Here is a 23,428-nt window from a genome sequence, read left to right as displayed (position 1 = left end):
TTCCAGTGCAACATAAAGCAAGGAGCAGTCAAAAGGTGGCCCAAAAAAAAAAAACTTAGGAGGGGGGATGCCAGGGAGGCACCGGGGAGATGGGGTCACAATAGCCCTCCGAGGGCAAATGTAGAGGTCATAAGGTACTGTAAGATGATGGTGAAGTCAGGCAGTCTGGAGCAGTTCAGCGAGAAGAAGAAAGGGGGGGGGCAGGCAAGGAGACCCCGATCAATGCGAAGTAAGAAACAGCATTCAGGATAGGATGAGATGGAGCAGCATTAGTTCCAAGACAGCAGGGACACTAGGACTCTCGTGCAGCCTCCTGCAAAGTCACTCTGGGCCGCCGGCCCGCACATTGGGATCTAGGTGGGCGGCTCCTCTCTGATGTAGAGGCCGCATTCATACCCGAGGTGCGGGGCAGGAAGACGAGCCAGTCCGGGATGGGGAAGGGCTCTAGATCCATGAAGGTGAACAGAGCAGGTAAGTCAGCAGGGGTACGCAGCACACAGGAGCGGCGGTCCTTCTGGAAGATAACCGAAAAAGGGTATCCCCAGCGGTATGTAAAGCCATAGGCCCGAGCCCCCTCCAAGAGCGGCTTCAACAGACTTCTCCGTTGCAGGGTAGCTTTAGATAAGTCGGGGAGAATCTGAAGCTCAGCGCCATCAAACTCAATGTCCCCCGCCTCCCAGGCCTTCCAGACGATGGTCTCTTTGTGGGGGTAATGATGGATCCTGCAGATCACGTCCCGCAGCCTATTGGGATCTGGAGATGTGAATTTTACTTTTTGCTCCCATCCTACAAGTCATCACTGGAATATTTTTTTACAAAATCAATGTTCTATTGTCACTGAAAAGTGTAAATACTTGAGATTGTAAGTGATGCCTAGTGTCATCTCTCTGGGATCATCTCTCTCTGTCCCACTTAATCTGTTAACAGTCACCTTCAGCTTTTCTTACGTTACTTTGCCTACGTAGAACACCAGCCCTGCATCTTTCTGGGAAACCTACTGATTTTACAGGATTTCAAAAGTTTATATTGTTTCTACTTTCTTCTGCAAAAAAATTAGCATAGCGTCTACATTGCACCCACTAGAATCCGTGGAAGCAGCGTTACACCCGTTTTTGTGTTTATTAAAAGTCAGCAGCTAAAAGTGTAGATGCTAATTTCTAATAAACACACACTCACCTGTCCTGCGGTCTAGCGATGCAGCCGGCGGAAGCCTCAGTTCTCTCCCTCTTCTCCCCGCGGAGCCAGCATCACTACTGTGGGCACCGGGCTTCACAGCCGAGTGCGCACTGCACATGTCGCGCTGCGCGTCCTGAGTGGACGGCAATCTTTTAGGACCTGTGACGTGTCCCAGAAGATTGCAGGGAGGAAGGGGGAGAGGAAAACTTCCGCTCGAGCCGCCTAGGCAGCCTGAGTGGAAGTGGGTGCAGGTATCTGTCAAGTCACCCCCCCCCCCCCAAAAAAAAAAAATGACATGCCAAGAAAGTTGTATCATATGTATCCAGCTTTAGGGAGATTATAAGTGAGTTTTTATCTCAGTCAAATAAACTGCAAGCTGGTTAAAAATTGACAGGAGTCCAAGAATAAGGAATCACACACGCTGATTAGATTTATCTTTCTCACTGTCGCAATAGGAGGTAATGAAAAATATTTTAGGTAGAGACCAAAAAATAAAAAACAATAGTTTTCTTTACGGTGAGGAAGAGATAAAACATACTGTATGTTTGGTAGTTATTACTATGTCTTCCTGCTCTGGTCAGGACCATTCCCCTCCTTACTAGCTGTTGCAGGTTGTAGCAGGTACAGGACATAATGTAAAATTTCCCCACCAGGGTCACAGACAGCAATGAAAGCTTGGCAGAATTATATACTCTTCCAAAGGCTATAAAAAAAGTTTTGCCTGGTGTTGGCAAAAGTAGACTTAAAGTGTTTTTTGTAAAATTAGCAGTTACTATAATAGACTAGCTTTAAAAAAGCAGCAGGCTAGCATCCTTGTCAAATATCTGACTAAATGTAGGCTGAAAGGATGGAGGCCAGCCTGCCTCTGCTGTATGTGCTGTTGGTGACTTCACTTGTTTACAGAAAACTCAAAGCTTTTCTTTGGGGCTCATTCACACTTTCTTTTGCTGTTCTGGTACATTGATGTGTGCAGTGTTACGTGCTTGTGTGCATTGCGTAAAGCATTTCATTTATTTTAAATTAACTGCCAATGGACCAGAATGGAACGTAGACAGATTGGACAACTCGTTTCTGAAACAATTGTAGCATCAGTAATAGTTATAATGGCAAAGTAGAGTTTTATCTGTAATTTCACTATCATGAAAATATGAGCATCTTGTTTTCATTTTACTTTAGTGATACACTATGTAATGGAGTGCTACACTCCAGAACACAGAATTTTTTCCTTTATTTTCACATGGTGATCTGGCCAGTAACACGCTTCCTGTCTTAGGATGTTGCCACTCTGGGTGGAGGATCAATGGACACACATCTGGACAGCAACATTGTCAATCTAGGGAGAGGGTAGTGCTAAATGCATTAGCAGATTTAGATATAACTTGACTAACGCTGTCCATGCATTATACAATTTTCTTCAAATTCAGCTTTATCTTAATTTAGCTTTATCTTCAACTATGTAGGGCAATGGCCTGCCTGATTGCATACAAATTGAAAGTGTTTAGATTTCACCTCAAATTATATGGTTAAGGTAAATCTAAAGGAAAATTGTACAAGAAAATGATATAATGTATGGCCAGCGTAACAAATTAAAGTTGAACCACAGCTGGCATTTTTTAAGCAGTTACAGCAACAGTTTTTTCCTCTTGAGATAAAGCTTTTCATTAATAAATAAAAGCCTATCAGTGGTAAATGGTCTATCTCAACCTCCGACTGCCACTTTTGCTGGGCAGCTTAGTCTGTTAATATACAGTAAGTTGAATAATAACGCAGTTAGGGCTAGTTTAGACAAGTGTCCTCTTCTAAAAAGCGATCTGTGGTGGGTTGTTTTTCAGAGGGTGTTTGGCAGACAGTGAAAAGGTGTTATGTTACTTTCTCACTGTTTTAATTGTGTTGCAAATGCATGGATTGGTTGCAGCATGGCCCCATTCAAATAATTGGGTCACCAGCAGTACCCTCCAGGAGGATAATTTTGCCGTGGCATGAGTACACACGTCTGTTGCCTTTGGAGCTTATTAAGGGAAACAGTAAAAATGCAGCTCAACCGCGTGTTTTTTAACCCACCCAATCTCAAGTGTAAACCGTGCTGTACTGGAAAATAAAGGCAAACTAAAGCAGCCAGGTAAGGTTAAGGCAAGTAGCAATATACTGTAATACATTTTTGTTTTTGAGATAAATACAGCTTTAAGTAATTATATCTGTTTTATCTGCACCTCATTACTTTTTAGCAAACATTGGAAATGTACTAAAATCTACGAAGCCTTTAAGAGTCACATAGGATAAAGCATTATTTTTTTAAATAATAGGTCCTCACCCTACCCCCACCACATCACACCTGTCTGCTATGTAATTGTGGATGCTGCTAAATTGTATTTGAACCCTGTCCCCAGCACTCTGAGCCAGCATGTATTTTTAGTTAATATCTAACATGGTCTGCTCTCCCCTGTACAGATTATTGCAGCGTATGCAGAACTGCCTGCAAATACCTGCCTATTTCGGACAATGTGAGTATAGATGTCAATGACCCTGCTGAAAGATTTTTTTAATTCCAAGTTTAACTGAAATTTTAGGTGTACTGTGGAATTACTGTACGCTGTTGTCAAAGTATTTTGGTGCTAGTAGTGGTGTTCCCTTGTCCCCTCCTATTCTCGGCTTCAGGACTTCTTGCAAGCCTCTCCCATCCTTTGAAATTCCTTACCCCAATCTGTCCAACTATCTCTTACTCTATCCACTGAAAACGTTTCTCTTCAGAGAAGCCTATCCTGCCTCCTAATGTTGTAAAGTGCTGTGAAAACTGTTGGCACTATATAAATCCTGTATATTAATAATAGTAAGACATTTGACCTAAACTTTGAAGAGAATGGTAACAAGTAATGCTTGATTTTCTGTATCCACATTTGCTATAAGAACTGCTATTCCTTTCATTGCATTCTTCAAGTGCCACCCTCATTGAACAGTGTTTGAAAGCCTAATTTTTTAAAGTAAGGCAGTCCATAGATTATTATATTTTTTTCTTTCAACTAGCAGGTTGAATAAAAATTAAATGACTCAATTCTCCAATCCACTCATTGAGGTGGATGGGAGAATCCTCCCTGCTGAGCCTTTATATTCTGACGGGGAGAGACATCCCCGCCTTCAGAATACACTTACCAGTGCTGCCGGCTATAGTCCGATTGAGCATAAATTTTCCAACAAGGCAGGTGGACAGAAGACAATCGGTCAATTGGCTTCTGTCCAACCACCATGCCCATACATCGATGGAACTTTGATCCATGTATGGCCAGCTTAGCAGTGCAAAATCAGATTCTAACAGCTATTTTTCCAGGGCTGGTTTGAAAAGGAAAAAGAGAATATACTGTACTTGTTACTATTAGTTAGATTTTTGTTCGCATTGTTAGCATATTGAGATTGACTGGAAAAAAATGTTGTTCATACAAACATCAAAGGGGCAGTAAAAGCAGGTGGTTGATCTGTGTTTTTATCGCCCCTGAGTGCTTACCTACAAAATAACATACTTCATTTAATGGAACGGTGAATTAAACTTAGCGTGCCATGCCAAAAACATGCCCAATGAAGTTAATGGGACCATGTTGCAACTGTGTGCTTATTGTTCTGACTGAGGCAGTGATGCAGTACCAGAATGCAAAATTTCAGAAAAAAAAACTTGCATTGAGGAGGTGGCAGTGCCTCCTGAATGCTGGCAAATGGCCGAACCTCCCTAAAAATGCTATCACTATAGATCGCTGTTCAGAAGGTCGGTACATTCTGCTGCAAATTTGAATGGGGCCTTAAAATGTAAAAGCATTTTTTTTAAGTTTGGATAGAGAGGGGAAGAGTTAGACCTGCTGTCAAGTTTTTCTTGTTGTCTGTGTACCCACTGGACAGATTCACGTTTCTCTTTGTCTTGGTGACCATCGTTACTAAGAGAGGAAAGGTTAGGAAATCCAAAATTTTGAGTTGTTTGAGCAAAAGTTGAGGGAAAAATCCTCCAATAAAACCACCTGTTTCTATGACAACTCTCTAAAATTGGACTTCTCACTTTAGAGAGATTTCTTTTCATTTCCTGTTGTGATTCCAGGACAGAGAAACAAGGGATATCGCCCCAGCAGAACAAGGAGAGCAAACATACAGCCTAACAGTGGATTTAATGCCTCGTACACACGTACCGATCGTCGGCCGACCGATCGGCCGTCTTTTGTCCAGGGCTGTCCTGTCCGCTGAAAAGTGCAAAAGACTGCACAAGAATTTTGTCCGCCGACTGCAGAAGTGATGTCATGTGATGGTTAACTTTCCCTGTGTTTTTTCTTCTCTGAGCATGCCCAGTCTTGCAAATCTGCTGATTGTCGGCCGAATTCTGTACTGACTGGCGAACAATCGGCCGTTCTGGTGTTGGCCAACAAAAATTTTAATGCCTGCATGACAGATTCTTTTCGGCCGAAAGTGCGCTGTCGGCTGTCGGAAGCATCATACTAACAAGCCTACAATCGGCCGATCGGTCGTCGGCCAAATATTTACGGCCGACAATCGGTACGTGTGTACGGGGCTTTACTCTACTTCAAAAAAAATGTTTTTGCTTTCCAAAGACTTTAAGGGCTTGTTTACACTTGCTTCCAAACATGGCTCCAAGTGCGCTTTGTTAAAGCTCTCTAAATGCCAGTCAAAACTCCTGTCATTAAATAAAATGGTCAGCTTACAGTCACTTGCCTTTCCTTTTCTTTGCTTTGATTTCGCTTCAAAAATTATACCCCATGTTGCTTTAGTGGTGCTTCAAAGTGTCTTCAAAGCCTCCATAGAAGTCTATGACAAAGCTCGCTTTAAGCACCTGCAGCTTTTGAGAGGCTTTAATTCAACTTTAATTCAGCTTCAGTTTTGCTTTGGATAAATTGCAGGTATGAGATATCATTACATACACAGGGCATCTGCCAAGCTTTACTAAAGCTTTAGAAAGGAGGAGGAGTGGCCCTGTATGTGAAAGATAGCATTAAATCTAACCTAATACAAGTTGGTGAGGCCAACATAGAGTCAGTTTGGGTTACGTTGCAGTTTGCTAATCATGCAGTAACTCGTGAAGGTGTGATATATAGACCACCTGGTCAAGTTAAAGAACTAGATGATCTACTAGTTGAAGAAATAGCTAAAATGACAATGAAAGGAGAAGTTATCATGGGAGATTTCAATCTTCCAGATATAAACTGGAAAACCAAAATAGCAAGTTCTACCAGGAGTACAGATATTCTAAATTCCCTACTGGGGTTGTCTCTGCAACAAGTGGTTGAAGAGCCAACCCGGAGGGAGGCCATTTTGGATTTGGTATTCACAAATGGGGATTCGGTATATGATGTCATTGTAGGCGAAACCTTGGGATCTAGTGATCACCAGTCAGTGTGGTTTAATATAAGAACTGTGAAAGAGTCACACCACACAAAACAAAAGTTTTAGATTTTAGAAAAACAGACTTTTCAAAAATGAAATTAGTCATAAATGAGTCCTTATCAGACTGGAACGGATTACATGGAGTCCAGGAGAAATGGGACTACTTAAAAGGTGCATTATTGAAGGCAACAGAAAATTGCATTAGACTTGTCAGTAAAAGCAAAAAAAGGAAGAGACCACTGTGGTACTCAGCAGAAGTGGCCCAAATCATTAAAAATAAAAAGCTAGCATTTTGTAATTATAAAAAACCCAGAGCAATGAAGATAAGGAAATCTACAAGATTAGGCAGAAAGAGACCAAGCAAGTTATAAGAACTTCTAAAGCGCAGGCAGAAGAAAAACTAGCTCAGTCTATGAAAAAGGGGGATAAGACATTCTTCAGATATATAAATGAAAAAAGGAAATTAAAACAAGGAATAACTAAATTAAAAACAAAGGACGGAAGGTATGTAGAAGGGAATAAAGGGCTAGCCGACTGCCTTAATGAATACTTCTGTTCAGTTTTTACAGAAGAAAAAGGAGAAGGACCTCCACTTGAAAGGATGACTAATGAATCGTTTGATGCATGTGTCTTTACAGAGGAAGACATTCTAAGATTGCTGTCTAAAGTGAAGACAAATAAGTCACAGGGTCCTGATGAGATACACCCAAAATTATTAAAAGAGCTTAGTGGTGAGCTGGCAAAACCATTAACAGATTTATTTAACCAATCATTAGTAACAGGAGTCGTCCCGGAAGATTGGAAATTGGCAAATGTCGTGCCCATTCACAAGAAAGGTAGTAGGTAGGAATCGAGCAACTATAGACCAGTGAGTCTGACATCAATAGTAGGCAAATTAATGGAAACCCTATTAAAGGATAGGATTGTGGAACATCTTAAATCCCATGGATTGCAAGATGAAAAACAACATGGGTTTACTTCAGGGAGATCATGTCAAACAAATCTTATAGATTTTTTTGACTGGGTGACTAAAATAATAGACGGTGGAGGTGCAGTAGACATTGCATATCTAGATTTTAGTAAGGCTTTTGACACTGTCCCACATAGAAGACTTATCAATAAACTGCAGTCATTGAGCATGGACTCCCATATTGTTGAGTGGATTAGGCAGTGGCTGAGTGACAGACAACAGAGGGTTGTAGTCAATGGAGAACATTCAGAACAAGGTCATGTTACCAGTGGGGTACCTCAGGGATCTGTACTGGGACCAATTTTGTTTAATATCTTCATAAGTGATATTGCAAAAGGCCTCGATGGTAAAGTTTGTCTTTTTGCTGATGACACAAAGATATGTAACAGGGTTGATGTTCCTGGAGGGAAACGCCAAATGGAAAAGGATTTAGGAAAACTAGAAGAATAGTCAGAACTCTGGCAACTGAAATTTAATGTGGATAAGTGCAAGATAATGCACCTGGGGCGTAAAAACCCAAGGGCAGAATATAGAATATTTGACACAGTCCTGATCTCAGTATCTGAGGAAAGGGATTTAGGAGTAATTATTTCAGAAGACTTAAAGGTGGGAAGACAATGTAATAGAGCAGCACGAAATGCCAGCAGAATGCTTGGATGTATAGGGAGAGGTATAAGCAGTAGAAAGAGAGAAGTGCTTATGCCACTGTACAGAACACTGGTGAGACCTCACTTGGAGTATTGTGCGCAGTACTGGAGGCCATATCTCCAGAAGGATATAGATACTCTAGAGAGAGTTCAGAGAAGAGCTACTAAACTAATACATGGATTGCAGGAAAAAACTTACCAGGAAAGGTTAAAGGACCTTAACATGTATAGCTTGGAAGAAAGAAGAGACAGAGGGGATATGATAGAAACTTTTAAATACATAAAGGGAATCAGCTCGGTAAAGGAGGAGAGCATATTTAAAAGAAGAAAAACTACCACAAGAGGACACAGTTTTAAATTAGAGGGGCAAAGGTTTAAAAGTAATATGAGGAAGTATTACTTTACTGAGAGAGTAGTGGATGCATGGAATAACCTTCCTGCAGAAGTGGTAGCTGCAAATACAGTGAAGGAGTTTAAGCATGCATGGGATAGGCATAAGGCTATCCTTCATATAAGATAGGGCCAGGGACTATTCATAGGATTCAGATATATTGGGCAGACTAGATGGGCCAAATGATTCTTATCTGCCGACACATTCTATGTTTCTATGTTTCTATGTTAAAGCTTAAAAAAAGCACTGTTAAAGCATCATCAAAGCACCATTGAAGCATCATCGAAGCACCACCAAAGCATCACAGAAGCATCGTAGAAGCATAAAAAGCACATTAAAAAAACATGAAGAGGTGGGTGCTTTAATGTGTGTCGAAGTCAAAATCGAAGTAAGTGTAAATGAGCCCTAATTTCCACAGAGAAAACTTGAGACTGAAAGATTAAATTTGATTTGTTGGTATGGAATATAATCTTCTGTTTAGTTTATACAGTATTATCATAAACAGTGATAAGGGGGATCAGTTTGCTCAGATTGGGATTTCCCTAGGTCAAGCAATCTGCTACAGTCTGGTATTCATACTAGATTACTGATTCCTAAGAATCCATGCTCTTAAAACATAGAATGCAGAAGTGAAATGGACCTTTGCAAATTAACTAACACCTGTGGGTCAACGAACAATCTGCCTAGTCATTATTCAGGAACAGAGTTTCCTTTCTGTTCTTATTCTTTATTGTAAAATGCATACCTTATTTAGTCTATAGGTAGCATAGGCACTATGATCTAATACATTAGGGGCAATGATTAACCATCAAGCTTTCCAAGCTCATTTGAAACACTGAACAATGGCCTCTTATTATTAACCACCACACGTACAAATTCTCATCTGGTTAATAGCTGTTTTTATAAATGTCACTGAGCCCATAACCTACTGCTTTTCATTGGCAGGTAGCAGGTAAACACATTGTAGTTAGTTTATAATGTGCCACACACACAGAATTTTAAGTCAATAAGCAAAATGTTGAGAGGCGCAGTCTTCTTATTAGAAACAAAACATTCTTTTTTTTTTTTGAGTAAAAAACTTAAAGCAGAACTTTAGCCTAAACTTAAAAATAGGCGAACAGGCTAGAATTTAAATGTAGAAAAGACATTATAGTCATTTACCTCCCTGTTCATCCTTGTAAAGTGAGCCACGCATGAGCAGCTCACCATACAGATCCGGCAATGGCGAATCTAAGTGAAATCATTCTTGTCTGGCCAATGAAAGCGGCCGGCAATCAGGACTGGGAAGTCGGCCGCCCGAAGATGTCAGTGGCCCGGCAGGGAGCTTGGGGCCGCTGCATCGCTGGAGCCGTGCAGAGTACAGTTCTGCTTTAAAGAGTTAGTTCACCTTTACTTAAAAAACTGCCTACGCAGATAAGGTGCATCTGTAGATCAAAATAAGCTGTGCAGCTTTGACCAAAGATGAATAATGCCCTAGCTGTAGGTGTAGGCCATTACATCTGGAAGCCTGACTGGAATATTTCTGGTAGGTTGCTAAGGACCATTGATAAAATAAGCCTAGTGTTACTGCTCACCTTCACCATCACAGGAGAGAGCTCTCGAATGCGGAGCTCAGAGCTGTTGCATCAGGGGAGAGAAAACACATGTGAGGAGGTTTGAATCAGAGAATTCAACCTGGTGAAGGGGAGCAGTAACAGTAGGCTTCTCCTAGCAACCTCCTATTCCAGTCATTATAGTAATTTATTTATTTATTTCAGGTACTTATATAGCGCTGTCAATTTACGCAGCGCTTTACATATACATTACACATTCACATCAGTCCCTGCCCTCAAGGAGCGTACAATCTAAGGTCCCTAATTCACATTCATACATACATAGTAGGGCCAATTTTATACAGGATCCAAATTAACCTACCAGCATGTTTTTGAGTGTGGGAGGAAACCGGAGTACCCGGAGGAAACCCACGCAGGCACAGGGAGAACATGCAAACTCCAGGCAGGTAGTGTCGTGGTTGGGATTCAAACCCTCTTGCTGCTAGGTGAAAGTGCTAACCACTACACCACTGTACCGCCCATAATAAAGTGGAATTCTTTAAATATATCCAACTAAATATGCATGTTTAATTGCATACTATGGGGAGAATTTACCAAAACTTGAGCAGACAGAATCTGGAGTAGCTGTGCATAGTAACCAATCAGCTTCTAGCTTCAGTTCATCCTATTAACCACTTAAGCCCCAGAGGATTTGGCTGCTCAAAGACCAGAGGTCTTTTTTCAACTTGGCACTTCGTGAATTTAACTGACAATTGCGCGGTCATGCAATGCTGTACCCAAACAAAATTTATGTCCTTTTTTTCCCACAAAAAGAGCTTTCTTTTGGTGGCATTTGATCACTTCTGGGCTTTTTATTTTTTGCGATATTAATAAAAAAAGAGCGAAAATTTTGAGAAAAAATTACATTTTCAACTTTGTCTTTTGAAAAATATCCAATATACTCAATTTATGTCATATATTTTGGACAAAATGTATTTAGCTACATGTCTTTGACAAAAAAAATCTCAATGAGCGTATTTTATTTGGTTTGCTTAAAAGTTATAGCGTCTACAAACTATGGTGTAAATACTGAAATTTACGCAGCTTTAATTTCATGAAGTGCTAAAATGGCAGGGCAGTACAAACCCCCCCGCCCCCCCAAATTACCACTTTTTCGAAAGTAGACATCCTAAGGAATGTCCTGAGAGGCATGTTGAGCTCATTGAATGCTTAATTTTTTTGTCACAGGTGTTTGAAAAATGACTAAAAAAAAAAAATGTATTTTTTTTACACAAAGTTGTCATTGAAATGATATATTAAATCATTTAATGATATATTGCTCACACATGCCATGGGTATATGTGTAATTACACCCCAAAATATATTCTGCTGCTTTTCCTGAGTACAGGGAGCCTAGCTGTGTACGGGACCCCGAAAACCAATCCCCACCATCGGAATTTCAAAGGGCGTACATTTTTCATTTCATTTTTTCACTACCTATAACGGTTTAGGAGGCCCTGAAATGTCAAGATACCACAAAACCCCCCCAAATGACAACCATTTTGGAAAGTAGACACCCCAAGCTGTTTGCTGAGAGGCATGGTGAATCCATGGAATATTTTATATTTTGCCACAAGTTTTGGGAATATTACAATTTTTATTTTTTATTTTTTTTTAACACAAAGTTGTCACTAAAAGATAAATTTCTCACACATGACATGGGTATATGTGGAATGACACCCCAAATACATTCTGCCGCTTCTCCTGAGTATGGGGATATCCCATGTGTGAGACTTTTTGGGAGCCTAGCTGTGTACAGGACCCCGAAAACCAATCAACACTCTCAGGTTTTCTAATGGCGTAAATTGTGCATTTCACCTCTGCACTACCTGTCACAGTTTCAGATGCCCTAAAAATCCCCCCCAAATGACCCCATTTTGGAAAGTAGACACCCCAAGCTATTTGCTGAGAGGCATGGTGAGTCCATGGAATATTTTATATTTTGCCACAAGTTCCAGGAAATATATATATATATTTTTTTTTACACAAAGTTGTCACTAAATTATATATTGCTCACACATGCCATGGGTATATGTGAAACAAGACCCCAAAATACATTCTGCTGCTTCTCCTGAGTACAGGGATACCCCATGTGTGAGACGTTTTTGCAGTCTAGCCGAGTACAGGACCCTGAAAACCAATCCCCACTTTCAGGCTTTCCAAGGGCATAAAATACTCACCATGCCTCTCAGCAAATAGATTGGAGTGTCTACTTTGCAAAATGGGGTAATTTGGGGGGGGGGGGGGTTTGTGCCATCTTGGCATTTCATGGCCTTCAAAAGTGTGATAGGTAGTAAGGAGTGAGATCAACAATTTACGCCCTTAGAAAGCCAGAAGGTGTGGATTGGTTTTCCGGGTCCTGTACGCAGCTAGACTGCCAAAAAGTCTCACACATGGGGTATCCCTGTACTCAGGAGAAGCAGCAGCATATATTTTGGGGTGTCATTTCACATATACCCATGGCATGTGTGAGCATTATATCATTTACTGACAACTTTGTGTAAAAAAAAAAAAAATATATAATAATAATTTTCCCGAAACTTGTGGCAAAATATAAACTATTCCATGGACTTATCATGCCTCTCAGCTAATAGCTTGGAGTGTCTACTTTGCAAAATGGGGTCATTTTGGGGGGTCATTTCACATATACCCATGGCATGTGTGAGCAATATATCATTTAGTGACAACTTTGTGTAAAAAAACAAAGAAAAAAAGAAATAATAATTTTCCCGAAACTTGTGGCAAAATATAAAATATTCCATGGACTCACCATGCCTCTCAGCAAATAGCTTAGAGCAGGGGTGGGGAACCTATGTCTCGGGGGCCGTATGCGGTCCTCGAAGTCATTTGGTCCGGCCCCCTGTGCAGCTGAGTCTGTGTCTCTCAGCTGATCTGTCAGAACGGAGCCGGTTCCTGTATAGTTCCGGCTCCATTCTGACAGTCTGAGTGAGTCAAAGGCGGAGTGAAATCAAATGCACTCTGCCTGTGACCAATACAGGAAACATAGCCTCTTCCTCCAGCACAGAGCCGCTGCTAGCCAGCATTTTCTGCCAGCAGCAGTATCAGCCAGAGCCAGCAGTACCAGCCAGAGCCAGCAGTACCAGCCAGCAGTACCTACAGCACAGTACCAGCCTGAGCCAGCAGTACCAGCCAGCAGTACCCACAGCAGTACCAGCCTGAGCCAGCAGTACCCACAGCAGTATCAGCCAGCAGTACCAGCCTGAGCCAGCAGTACCCACAGCAGTACCAGCCAGCTGTACCCGCCAGCTGTACCCGCCAGCAGTTCTTTTCAAAACTTACCACCACAAAGAGTCGACTGTGCTCCAGACTAACCGACGCAAACCTGGAAAACCAGTTGCGAGTAGCAACATCATCAATACCAGCTACATCACACACCTCACCAAAGAGAAGCAGTTGCACCCATCACATTAGGGGTGAGTTAAATGTTTGACCAAATATAAGAGGCACATTTTTAAGTTGATAATTTTGTACGGCCCCCGAATGATTTTATAAATACCCAAATGGCCCTTGGCAGAAAAAAGGTTCCCCACCACTGGCTTAGAGTGTCTACTTTGCAAAATGGGGTAATTTGGGGGGGTTTTGTGCTATCTTGCAATTTCAGGGCCTCTGGAACTGTGACAGGTAGTGCAGAGGTAAAATAAGCAATTTACACCATTAGAAAACTTGAAGATGGGGATTGGTTTTCGGGGTCCCGTACACAGCTAGGCTCCCAAAAAGTCTCACACATGTGGTATCCCTATACTCAGGAGAAGCAACAGAATGTATTTGGGGTGTCATTTCACACATACTCATGGCATGCGTGAGCAATATATCATTTAGTGACAACTTTCTGTAAAAAAAACAAACAAATTATCATCTTCCCGAAACTTAGGGCAAAATATAAAATACTCCATGGACTCAATATGCCTCTCAGCAAATAGCTTTGGGTGTCTACTTTTCAAAAAGGGGTCATTTGGGGGGTGTTTGAACTGTCCCAGCATTTTATGCTCAATCTTAGCCACACATCACCCACTCTTCTAACCACTTGAAAACCAAGCCTTTTCTGTGACTTTTTGTTTATATGAAAATATATTTTTTTTACTAGAAAATTACTTTGAACCCCCAAACATTATATATTTCTTTAAAGCAGAGGCCCTATAAAACAAAATGGTGGATGTTGCAAATTTTTTTGTCACACGGTATTTGCGCACAGATTTTCTAAATGCAATTTCTGCGAAAAAATAAATTTTTTTTAATTTATTGCAAAAATACACTATATAATTCCAAATTGTTAGGTAAAATTTAAAAGATGATCTTATGCCGAGTACATAGATAGCAAACATGACATGCTTTAAAAACTGCGCACGCCTGTGAAGTGGCAACAAACTACGTACATTTTTAAAAGCCTTTAAAAGTCTTTAAAGGTTACCACTTTAGACTTACAGAGGAGATCTACTGCAAGAATTACTGCAGTCGACCTGGCGTTCGCGGCGATACCTCACATGCATGCTGCAATTGTGGTTTACATATGACACTAGACCAACGCTTGCGTGCACCTTTGCGCGCAAGCACGGGGGGACAGGGGGGGCTTGATTTTATTTATTTATTTATTTTGCTTTTTTTATGTTATTTTGACACCTTTCCTTTCATTTTTTTTTTTTTATTGTTATCACAATGAATTTAAATATCCCCTATGATAGCAATCTGTAGTGACAGGTACTTTTTTAAAAAAAAATTGGGGTCTTTTAGACTAGATCTCTCCTCTGACCTTAACGCATCTGACCACACCAAAATTGGTGTGATAAAATACTTTCCCAATTTCCCAATGGCGCTGTTTATTTCTGACGAAACAAAAGTCATGAAGTGCTCATAGCTTCCGGTATCTTAGGCCATTCTCATCTCCAATCCGCTCTAAGGTTAGATAATTGAACCACCGGCTGCACTCTCGGGTTAACCGGCGGGACAGGAGAGCCCGAGAAAAACCATGGAAGGCGGCGGAGTCCATTCCCACTGCGTGTAAAAGCAGTCTAGCGGCCAATTATCCGCTAGGATTGCTTTTACATGTAAGCCAACCGCTGGCTGTAAAAAACTATACCAAGGTGATGCCTAAATCTGCAGGCATTATCCTGGAATAACCACTCAAAAGTCCAGCAACGTACCAGTACATTGCTGGTCCTTGTTTGGCATATAGTGTAGGTTTTTTCTTTTTCATGCAGCCTGTGGGCTGAACGAAAAAAAGGAGAACCAAACAGAAATCACCACAGGAATATTGTGTAGTATTACACACCATTAACCTCCCAAACAGCCACCCACTGATTTTAATGGTGGGTATACATGACAATATTCCACGAATACCTAAAGGTATTTTAACTGCAGTGGTGAAATCAGCCTACCACAGCTGCTGCCATCAGAGGTATCCATATATGCTGAGCGCAAACGCTGTTTGTGTCAGAATATATAAAATCAGTGTGGCAGCCGACGGGTACCTGCAAGAGAAACAGGTTAACAAAAGAATGAAAAACAAACAAAGTACAGTAAAAGTACAGTAGGAAGAGTAGAAGAACATACAAAATGACTGACATGACAACTGTTTTTGGATTTTTTATTTTTTTTTGTAACACTTTTTTTTCTGTGAACTGCGATTTTCCAGCTTGGGTCTCTCAAACTGTCAATAGCCATTGAACATCTTTCGAGACCCTGTGTTTGTGTGCCCTACACTATGTCATGCTGTACCCTACACTAATACTCTACTAGTGTATGGTAGCGCTCGAAACATTCCCCGATGCAGAGACCAGGTTGGTCAGGACATCTGGGACAATAATAGCGGGTGTCACGCCTACATCCACGCCTGCTACAGACACAACATCTTCTTTGGGGGTGTCTTTGGGTAGGGGTACGCGGGAGGACATGTGGAAAATGTCTCTCATGCAGCAGGCTCACTGCATCTGGAAGGGGAAGTTGGGCAGGCATACCTCCTGGGTACAGGTAGGCACTGATGATCGCTTTCTGAAATTCTCGGAAGGATCCACTTCGTCCTGACACCCTGTATAGAACAAAGGCGTTCAGCATAGCCAATTGGAATAAATAAACAGACACTTTTTTGTACCAGCGTCTGGCTTTATGGGCAACTAAATACGGCGACAAAAGCTGGTCGTTAAGGTCCACCCCTCCCATATTAAGGTTGTAGTCGTGGACACAGAGGGGTTTCTCCATAACGCCAGTTGCCGTAGAAATTTCGATCGTCGTGTCTGCGTGAAGGGAGGACAGAAAGAAAACATCCCGTGTATTCCTCCACTTCACTGTAAGCAATTTGTCCCTTTTCAAGCAGGCTCTCTCCCCCCGACTAAGACGGGAATTTACAAGCCGTTGGGGGAACCCCGGGCGATTAGGTCGCACAGTGCCACATGCGCCAATTTGTAATTCAAGAAGGTGACTAAATAGTGGCACGCTTGTGTAGAAGTTGTCCACGTACAAATGGTACCCCTTTCCGGATAAGGGTGACACCAAGTCCCAAACTATCTTGCCGCTGCTCTCTATGTAGTCTGGGCATTTGGGGGGCTTTCCCACATAGACCCGGAAACTAAATGTATAGCCTGTGGCCCTGTCACAGAGCTTGTACAGCTTGACCCCGTATCTGGCACGCTTGCTGGGGAGGTACTGTTTCATAGCAAGGCGGCCAGTAAACTTAATCAGGGACTCGTCAACGCAGACAACTTGTTCGGGCATAAACAAGGCTGCAAACCGCTGATTGAAGTGGTCTATGAGGGGCCAAATTTTATTGAGCCGATCATATTCAGGGTCTCCCCGAGGACGACAGATTTCATTGTCGTTGAAATGCATAAATCGCAGAATTTGCTCGTATCTCGCCCTGGACATGGAGGCAGAGTACATGCGCATATGGTGAAGTGGGCTAGTGGACCAATATAGCCGCAATTCACTCTGTTTGGTTATGCCCATGTGGAGGGAAAGGCCCAGAAAGATTTTAAACTCGGGAACCGTTATAGGTGTTCAGCCGAATGGTCTGGCAAGGGGCGAATTAGGGTTGGCGGCGATAAATTGTTGTGCATATAAATTTGATTGATCCACAATAGATCCGTAAAGATCTTCCATGAAGAACAGCTCAAAAAAATTCAGGGGCGTAAAACCAGCTGTCTCCATGTGGATTCCAGGTTGGGCAGTGAATAGGGGAAGTACTGGCGCTGTAGAATCAGTGGGTTGCCAACTGGGATATGCCAGCGCATCAGGGAGGGCACTATCAGCTCTACGGGCCTGTTTTAGAATAAGTGGTGGCTGCGGGCCACTACTCGTGCTAGCCACCGCACCAGCTTCCACTGCACTTATGGGACTCGCCACGTCACCAAGTGTTACTGCAGTGCTGGTTGTACTAGGTCCAGGGTGTACTAGGCCGCTGGCGCTTGCCAGGCCACCAGAAGGATGAGCGGCACTAGTACCGACACTCTGCTCCATATGAGCACCCTGCGATTCCTGCATCTCAACAACTCCAGAATGGGGTCGGGTACGCCTGGGTCTAACAGGGACCCATCTGTCGTCTGAGCTATCTGTCAGGGAGCCGCTGCTGTCATCAGGTTCGTATACTGACCCTGATTCTGCCAGTGAGGCTTCCCCATCGCTCTCATCTGACATGGTCAGTATACTGTAAGCCTCTGCACTACTGTACCAACGTTTGGTCATTTTAGTTAACTAAATTTACCGGTACAGTAGTGTGACTAACAGGTAATAAAAGCACCTGGTTGTCAAGGACTATTTCAACCGCTACAAAAAAAAATGCTAATGCTAGCAGGGATCAGGCCTGACTCTGCTAACACAGCGGTTTTGTGTGTTGTGTTTTTTTGTAAGTGACAGTAATCTATTGATTACTACACTTACCTGGGTGGGGTGGGCTGGGTGGAGGGGTTAAACGCAGGTGCTGGCAGGAATCAGTGCTGATCGTGCAAACACCGCGTTTTGGGAACCCTAAACTTTGGGGACGGTAGTATAGTTCTGATCAGATCAGATATTGATCTGTTCAAACACTATACTAGTAATGGAAGTGTATGTGTGTGTGTGTGGTAATCAAGGGGTTATTTCTAACTATGCGCCGGGGATCTGCGCTATTTTAGACTGACGCTAACACCAGCTAATGTTACCTGTGTCACTTATAATAGTGATCAGAAAAAAAACTGTACACTATAAAAGTGACACTGTGACAGGGCAATGAAGGGTTAACTTGGGGTGATCAGGGGGGGATCAGGGGGTTAAATCTTTATTGGGGGGGTTGGTGGGGACCCTAAACCTCCTTGGGACAGAAACTAACTTGCTAGCTCAAGTCACAATCACACTAATACAAAATACAGTAAAACAGTATATTACATGTTTATTAGTGTGCAATGTGACAGGGGGGAAGGGGTTAACTGGATGTGATCAGGGGGGATCAGAGGGTTAAATCTTTATTGGTAGGGGGTGGCGGGTATCCTAAGGATAAAAGGAACGACCACAAGCGCTAAACCTGGTCACAAGTCACACTTATACGGGTATATAGAAAATGCTATATACTGTATACAGTGTGTGTTGTGACAGGGGGTGTAGGGGTGATCAGGGGGTTTAATCTTTATTGGGGGGGTGACAGGGACCCTAAACCTACTTGGGACAGAAATGAAGTCGCTAGCGCTAACTCAAGTCACAATCGCACTAATACAAAATACAGAAAAACAGTATATTAAGTTTGTATTAGTGTGCAATGTGACAGGGGGGAAGGGGTTAACTGGGGGTGATCAGGGGGGATCAGGGGGTTAAATCTTTATTGGGGGGCTGGCGGGTATTTTAAGTGTAAAAGGGAGGGCTGCAAGCACTACACCTGGTCACAAATCACACTTATACGGGTATATAGGAAAATGCTATATACAGTATACAGTGTGTGTTGTGACAGGGGGTGTAGGGGTTAACTGGGGGGGGGGGCGATCGGGGGTTAAATGCGCCTATCTAAGTGTGTGTATGTGTGCTTGGTGAAGTACTCACAGTTAGATGTGCTCTCTCCTCTCGATGAATCCAAAAAGTATCATGGGAGGAGAGAGCGGGTCTTTTCTGAGCCTGTGTTTACATTACACAGGCTCAGCATGGAATCTGATTGGGCAGGACCGATCAACAGGTCCAGGCCAAAAATCATTGGCCTGGACCTGATGACTGATCGGTTCTGAACCCAATCAGGTCGTCGGCGGGGGCACGCGGGAGTGCGCCCCAAACCGGCGGGAGCGAGCGACGTAATACTACGTCACTTTGCCTGCACGGGGCTGACTGCCACAGTAAATGTAGCGGTCGGCAAGTGGTTAAGTTAAAGCTGAACTCCGAGCAGAAAATTTATCAGCTGGCAGTATTGGTGCTTTCATTACTTAATGCACCTATGACACAGTAGGGAAAGAAACAAGCAACACCTTGCATTTTTTGAATCAGGGCTTCATTCCCTGTGATATCCGTGTTGTAAGACAGTTGGTTGCTATTCTGTGTATCTCCCTGGCCACTGTGCTTGTCTTTGCCTCAATGTAGTTCTTTACAGTGAGCGGTGACATAAATACATCCCTGCCCACGTAGTGGGCGGACTCGGGAATCTGAGTCTGCCCACTGTGATTATCAAGGTAGTGTGTAGCTGGCTATGTGGGTGCAGCCCTCAGTGTCAAGTCTGCCCTCCACACTCCTCCTCAGGTTCGCCGCACACGCTGCCTCTCACCTTCTGCATTTCCCTTTTTCATAATGGGAAATATAGTCCTCTTTCCCTGCAATAATGTGACGTCTGCAAGATAGGGAGTTCTCCTCCCAGCATCAGAAAGGAGCACTCTTTTCCAGAGGATAGGTTTATTTCACTGGGGCTGAAAATCATGGATTACAAGAAAAGTAAAGCACTTTCATATAAAAATTGTGTTCGCGGTTTATCAGAACTTGGGGAGCGCGACCTGCAATTACAAAAGGTAGCAAGATCCTGGAGTTCCACTTTAAACTTTTGAATGCAGCTATCTGTAGACACTAGAAAACAGGTCCACACTGGACATCTGCGTAATCATAGGTTTATTAATAGGCTCATGAGGTATAAACTGTCAGTCATCAAAATGAGTTGTTTATAAACCTACAAATGAACAGATGAGCAGTCTGGACTCACTTTTTCCTAGATGTTTGTTATCTGCACATGCTGTAACTTTACCCTTAATGAGCAAAATGGAAATGTTTTATAAATGAGCCTCAATACATAAAAAACACACCTGCACTTATTTTGGGCAATGGGGCATGCTCATTGCATTCACATCTATCTCTTCATACTTTACAGTATCTCATAAAAGTGAGTACACCCCTCACATTTTTGTAAATTGCTTAATATACCTTTTCATGTAACAACACTGAAGAAATTACACTTTCACATTACTACAATGTAAAGTAGTGAGTGTACAGCTTGTATAACAGTGTAAATTTGCTGTCCCCTCAAAATAACTCAACACACAGGTCATTAATGTCTAAACCGCTGGCAACAAAAGTTAGTACACCCCTATGTGAAAGTGTCAAAATTGGGCCCAATTAGCCATTTTCCCTCCCCGGGGTCATGTGACTCGTTAGTGTTACAAGGTCTCAGGTGTGAATGGGGAGCAGGTGTGTTCATTTTGGTGTTATCGCTCTCACTCTCTAATACTGGTCACTGGAAGTTCAACATGGCACCTCATGGCAAAGAACTCTCTGAGGATCTAATAAAAAAGAATTGTTGCTCTACATAAAGATGGCCTAGGCTATAAGAAGATTGCCAAGACCCTGAAACGGAGCTGCAGCAAGGTGGCCAAGACCATGAAGTGGTTTAACAGGACAGGTTACACTCAGAAGAGGCCTTGCCATGGTCGACCAAAGAAGTTGAGCACACGTGCTTATCTCTCACATTCAGAGGTTGTCCTTGGAAAATAGACGTATGAGTGCTGCCAGCATTGCAGCAAAGGTTGAAGGGGTGGGGGTTCAGCCTGTCAGTGATTAGACCATACGCTGCACACTGCATCAAATTGGTCTCCATGGCTGTTGTCCCAGAAGGAAGCCTCTTCTAAAGATGATGCACAAGAAAGTCTGCAAACAGTTTGCTGAAGACAAGCAGACTAAGGATATGGATTACTGGAAACATGTCCTGTGGTCTGATGAGACCAATATAAACGTATTTGGTTCAGATGGTGTCAAGCGTATGTGGTGGCAACCAGGCAAGGAGTACAAAGACAAGTGTGTCTTGCCTACAGTCAAGCATGGTGGTGAGAGAGTGTCATGACCTGGGGCTGCATGAGTGCTGCTTGCACTGGGGAGCTACAGTTCATTGAGGGACCATGAATACCAACATGTACTGTGACATACTGAAGCAGGGCATGATCCCCTCCCTTCCGAGACTGGGCCGCAGGGCAGTATTCCAGCATGATCCTGACCCCAAACACACCTCCAAGACGACCACTGCCTTGCTAAAGAAGCTGGGGGTAAAGGTGATGGACTGGCCAAGCAGGTCTCCAGACCTAAACCCTATTGAGCATCTGTGGGGCATCCCCAAACGGAAAGTGGAGGAGCGCAAGGACATCCACCAGCTCCGTGATGTGATCATAGAGGAAGAGGACTCCAGTGGCAACCTATAAAGCTCTGAACTCCATGCCCAAGAGGGTTAAAGGCAGTGCTGGAAAATAATGGTGGCCACAAAAAATATTGACACTTTGGGCCCAATTTGGACATTTTTTGCTAGGGGTGTACTCACTTTTGTTGCGAGTGGTTTAGACATGAATGGCTGTGTGTTAAGTGATTTTGAGGGGACAGCAAATTTACACTGTTATACAAGCTGTACACTCACTACTTTACATTGTAGCAAAGTGTGATTTCTTCAGTGTTGTCACATGAAGAGATATAATAAAATATTTACGAAAATGTGGGGGGTGTACCCACTTTTGTGAGATACTGTATATACGAGTGTGTTGGGGTATCATTTAGAATTATAGTCTTTCCAAAATTAGTTTTGTGCATATGCTTAAGAAGTCAGCCACATGGTCAAAATGTAAAAATCATATATTCATCTCTACGTTGTATTTAAATTATTGCTAGCCTACTCCTATTAACCTGATTGATATTGAAGTTTCTAAACTTACTTTGTGAAAATCCCCACAAATTTTTTTCCTTGATATCTGTGACACATACCCATTCAGCCTGTTTTGTCACAGGTTTCACAGAGCCTGACTTCTGAACTACAGAGATACTCAGAGGAGGAGTTTCAGGAGTCAGTACAGGAATCACAGCTTGCGGGCAGCAAGGAACCATGGGGTCAATAGTCCTCAGAAATTGAAAGTAAACAGCTGAGGAGAAGCTGCAACAAGTTAATGCTGTGACCGTAGATTTCCTTTAAGTATCCCCTGAGAGACCCTGAATATGGTCTCTTAGTCAAAATTCTTATAACTTGCAGTAGCTTATTCCCTATATTCAGTTGTGTAGCATTGCTACAATAGGTAATATTACATATTAATAGTTTCATATTTATGATTTCTTTTACATTTTTTATATTTGTAGCTCAAGCCCCAGGAGAAGATATATTTTAGAAACCCTAAAGAAACAGCACTGAAATACTTTAACAATATTACACAGGTGGGTGTATTAAATTGCACCTATCATATCTACCGAAATGTACCTTTTGTCTTCATATCAATTCCTTGGCTAGGAGGCTGAGACTGTAGAAAAGGGCTGAAGTTCCACACAAGTCAAAATGAAGCCAATCCCCTTTCAGTGCTAAGCTCCACTATTTGTCAATTAGCTGTCAGATGCCAAAAACATGCATTGACTACTGAGGTTCTGGAATTTACCAACTAAGTGCAAAAGGTGGGGTGTAGTCCCAAGAGGGACAGGGTTTAATTTTCATTTAGAGAGAAACAAAGGCCCAATACCTGGGCTTAGGACCCTAAATCCTCCATAGGAACTTGGTACCTGCATGATACCATAAACATTAGTTTATACAAATAAAAAATAGTGTCCAAACTTCTGCTACAACTGTGCACATATTTTGTTATATTTCTAGATTAGGTGTATTGACCTTATTTCTGAGTCCCTTACCATTTCTGTCACCTGTGATCTGATCCACAGACTAGTGTCTTGGGCCTGCGAGTCACCCCTCTGTGTATTTCCTAACTATTTTTGACTATTTCCATTCAAAAAGTCACTCATACCTCTGAACACAGTGGACACAGTGCTGTCAAAGACAGTGGAGGAGTAAACAGAGGTCTATATCATGTTTGTTAATATCAGAAATAAA

General features: G+C 42.4%; 1 protein-coding gene across 1 annotated transcript in view; it reads left to right on the top strand.

Moving 5' to 3' along the window:
* RNF212B (ring finger protein 212B) overlaps window positions 1-23,428 on the top strand; it is a gene marked incomplete at both ends in the record, with an annotated part of 247,258 nt that overhangs the window by 30,145 nt on the left and 193,685 nt on the right. Inside the window, 2 exons of the mRNA XM_082243294.1 lie at window positions 3,625-3,677; window positions 22,693-22,767. Coding sequence (XP_082099420.1) covers window positions 3,625-3,677; window positions 22,693-22,767 — 128 coding nt within the window. The remainder of the gene's footprint in view (window positions 1-3,624; window positions 3,678-22,692; window positions 22,768-23,428) is intronic.

This window comes from Pelophylax lessonae (genome assembly GCF_965119305.1).
Source record: "Pelophylax lessonae genome assembly, chromosome: 1".
NCBI classification, from domain to species: Eukaryota; Metazoa; Chordata; class Amphibia; order Anura; family Ranidae; genus Pelophylax; species Pelophylax lessonae.
Note: the sequence above shows the minus strand (reverse complement) of the source record. Positions and strands in the feature narration are given on the sequence as shown.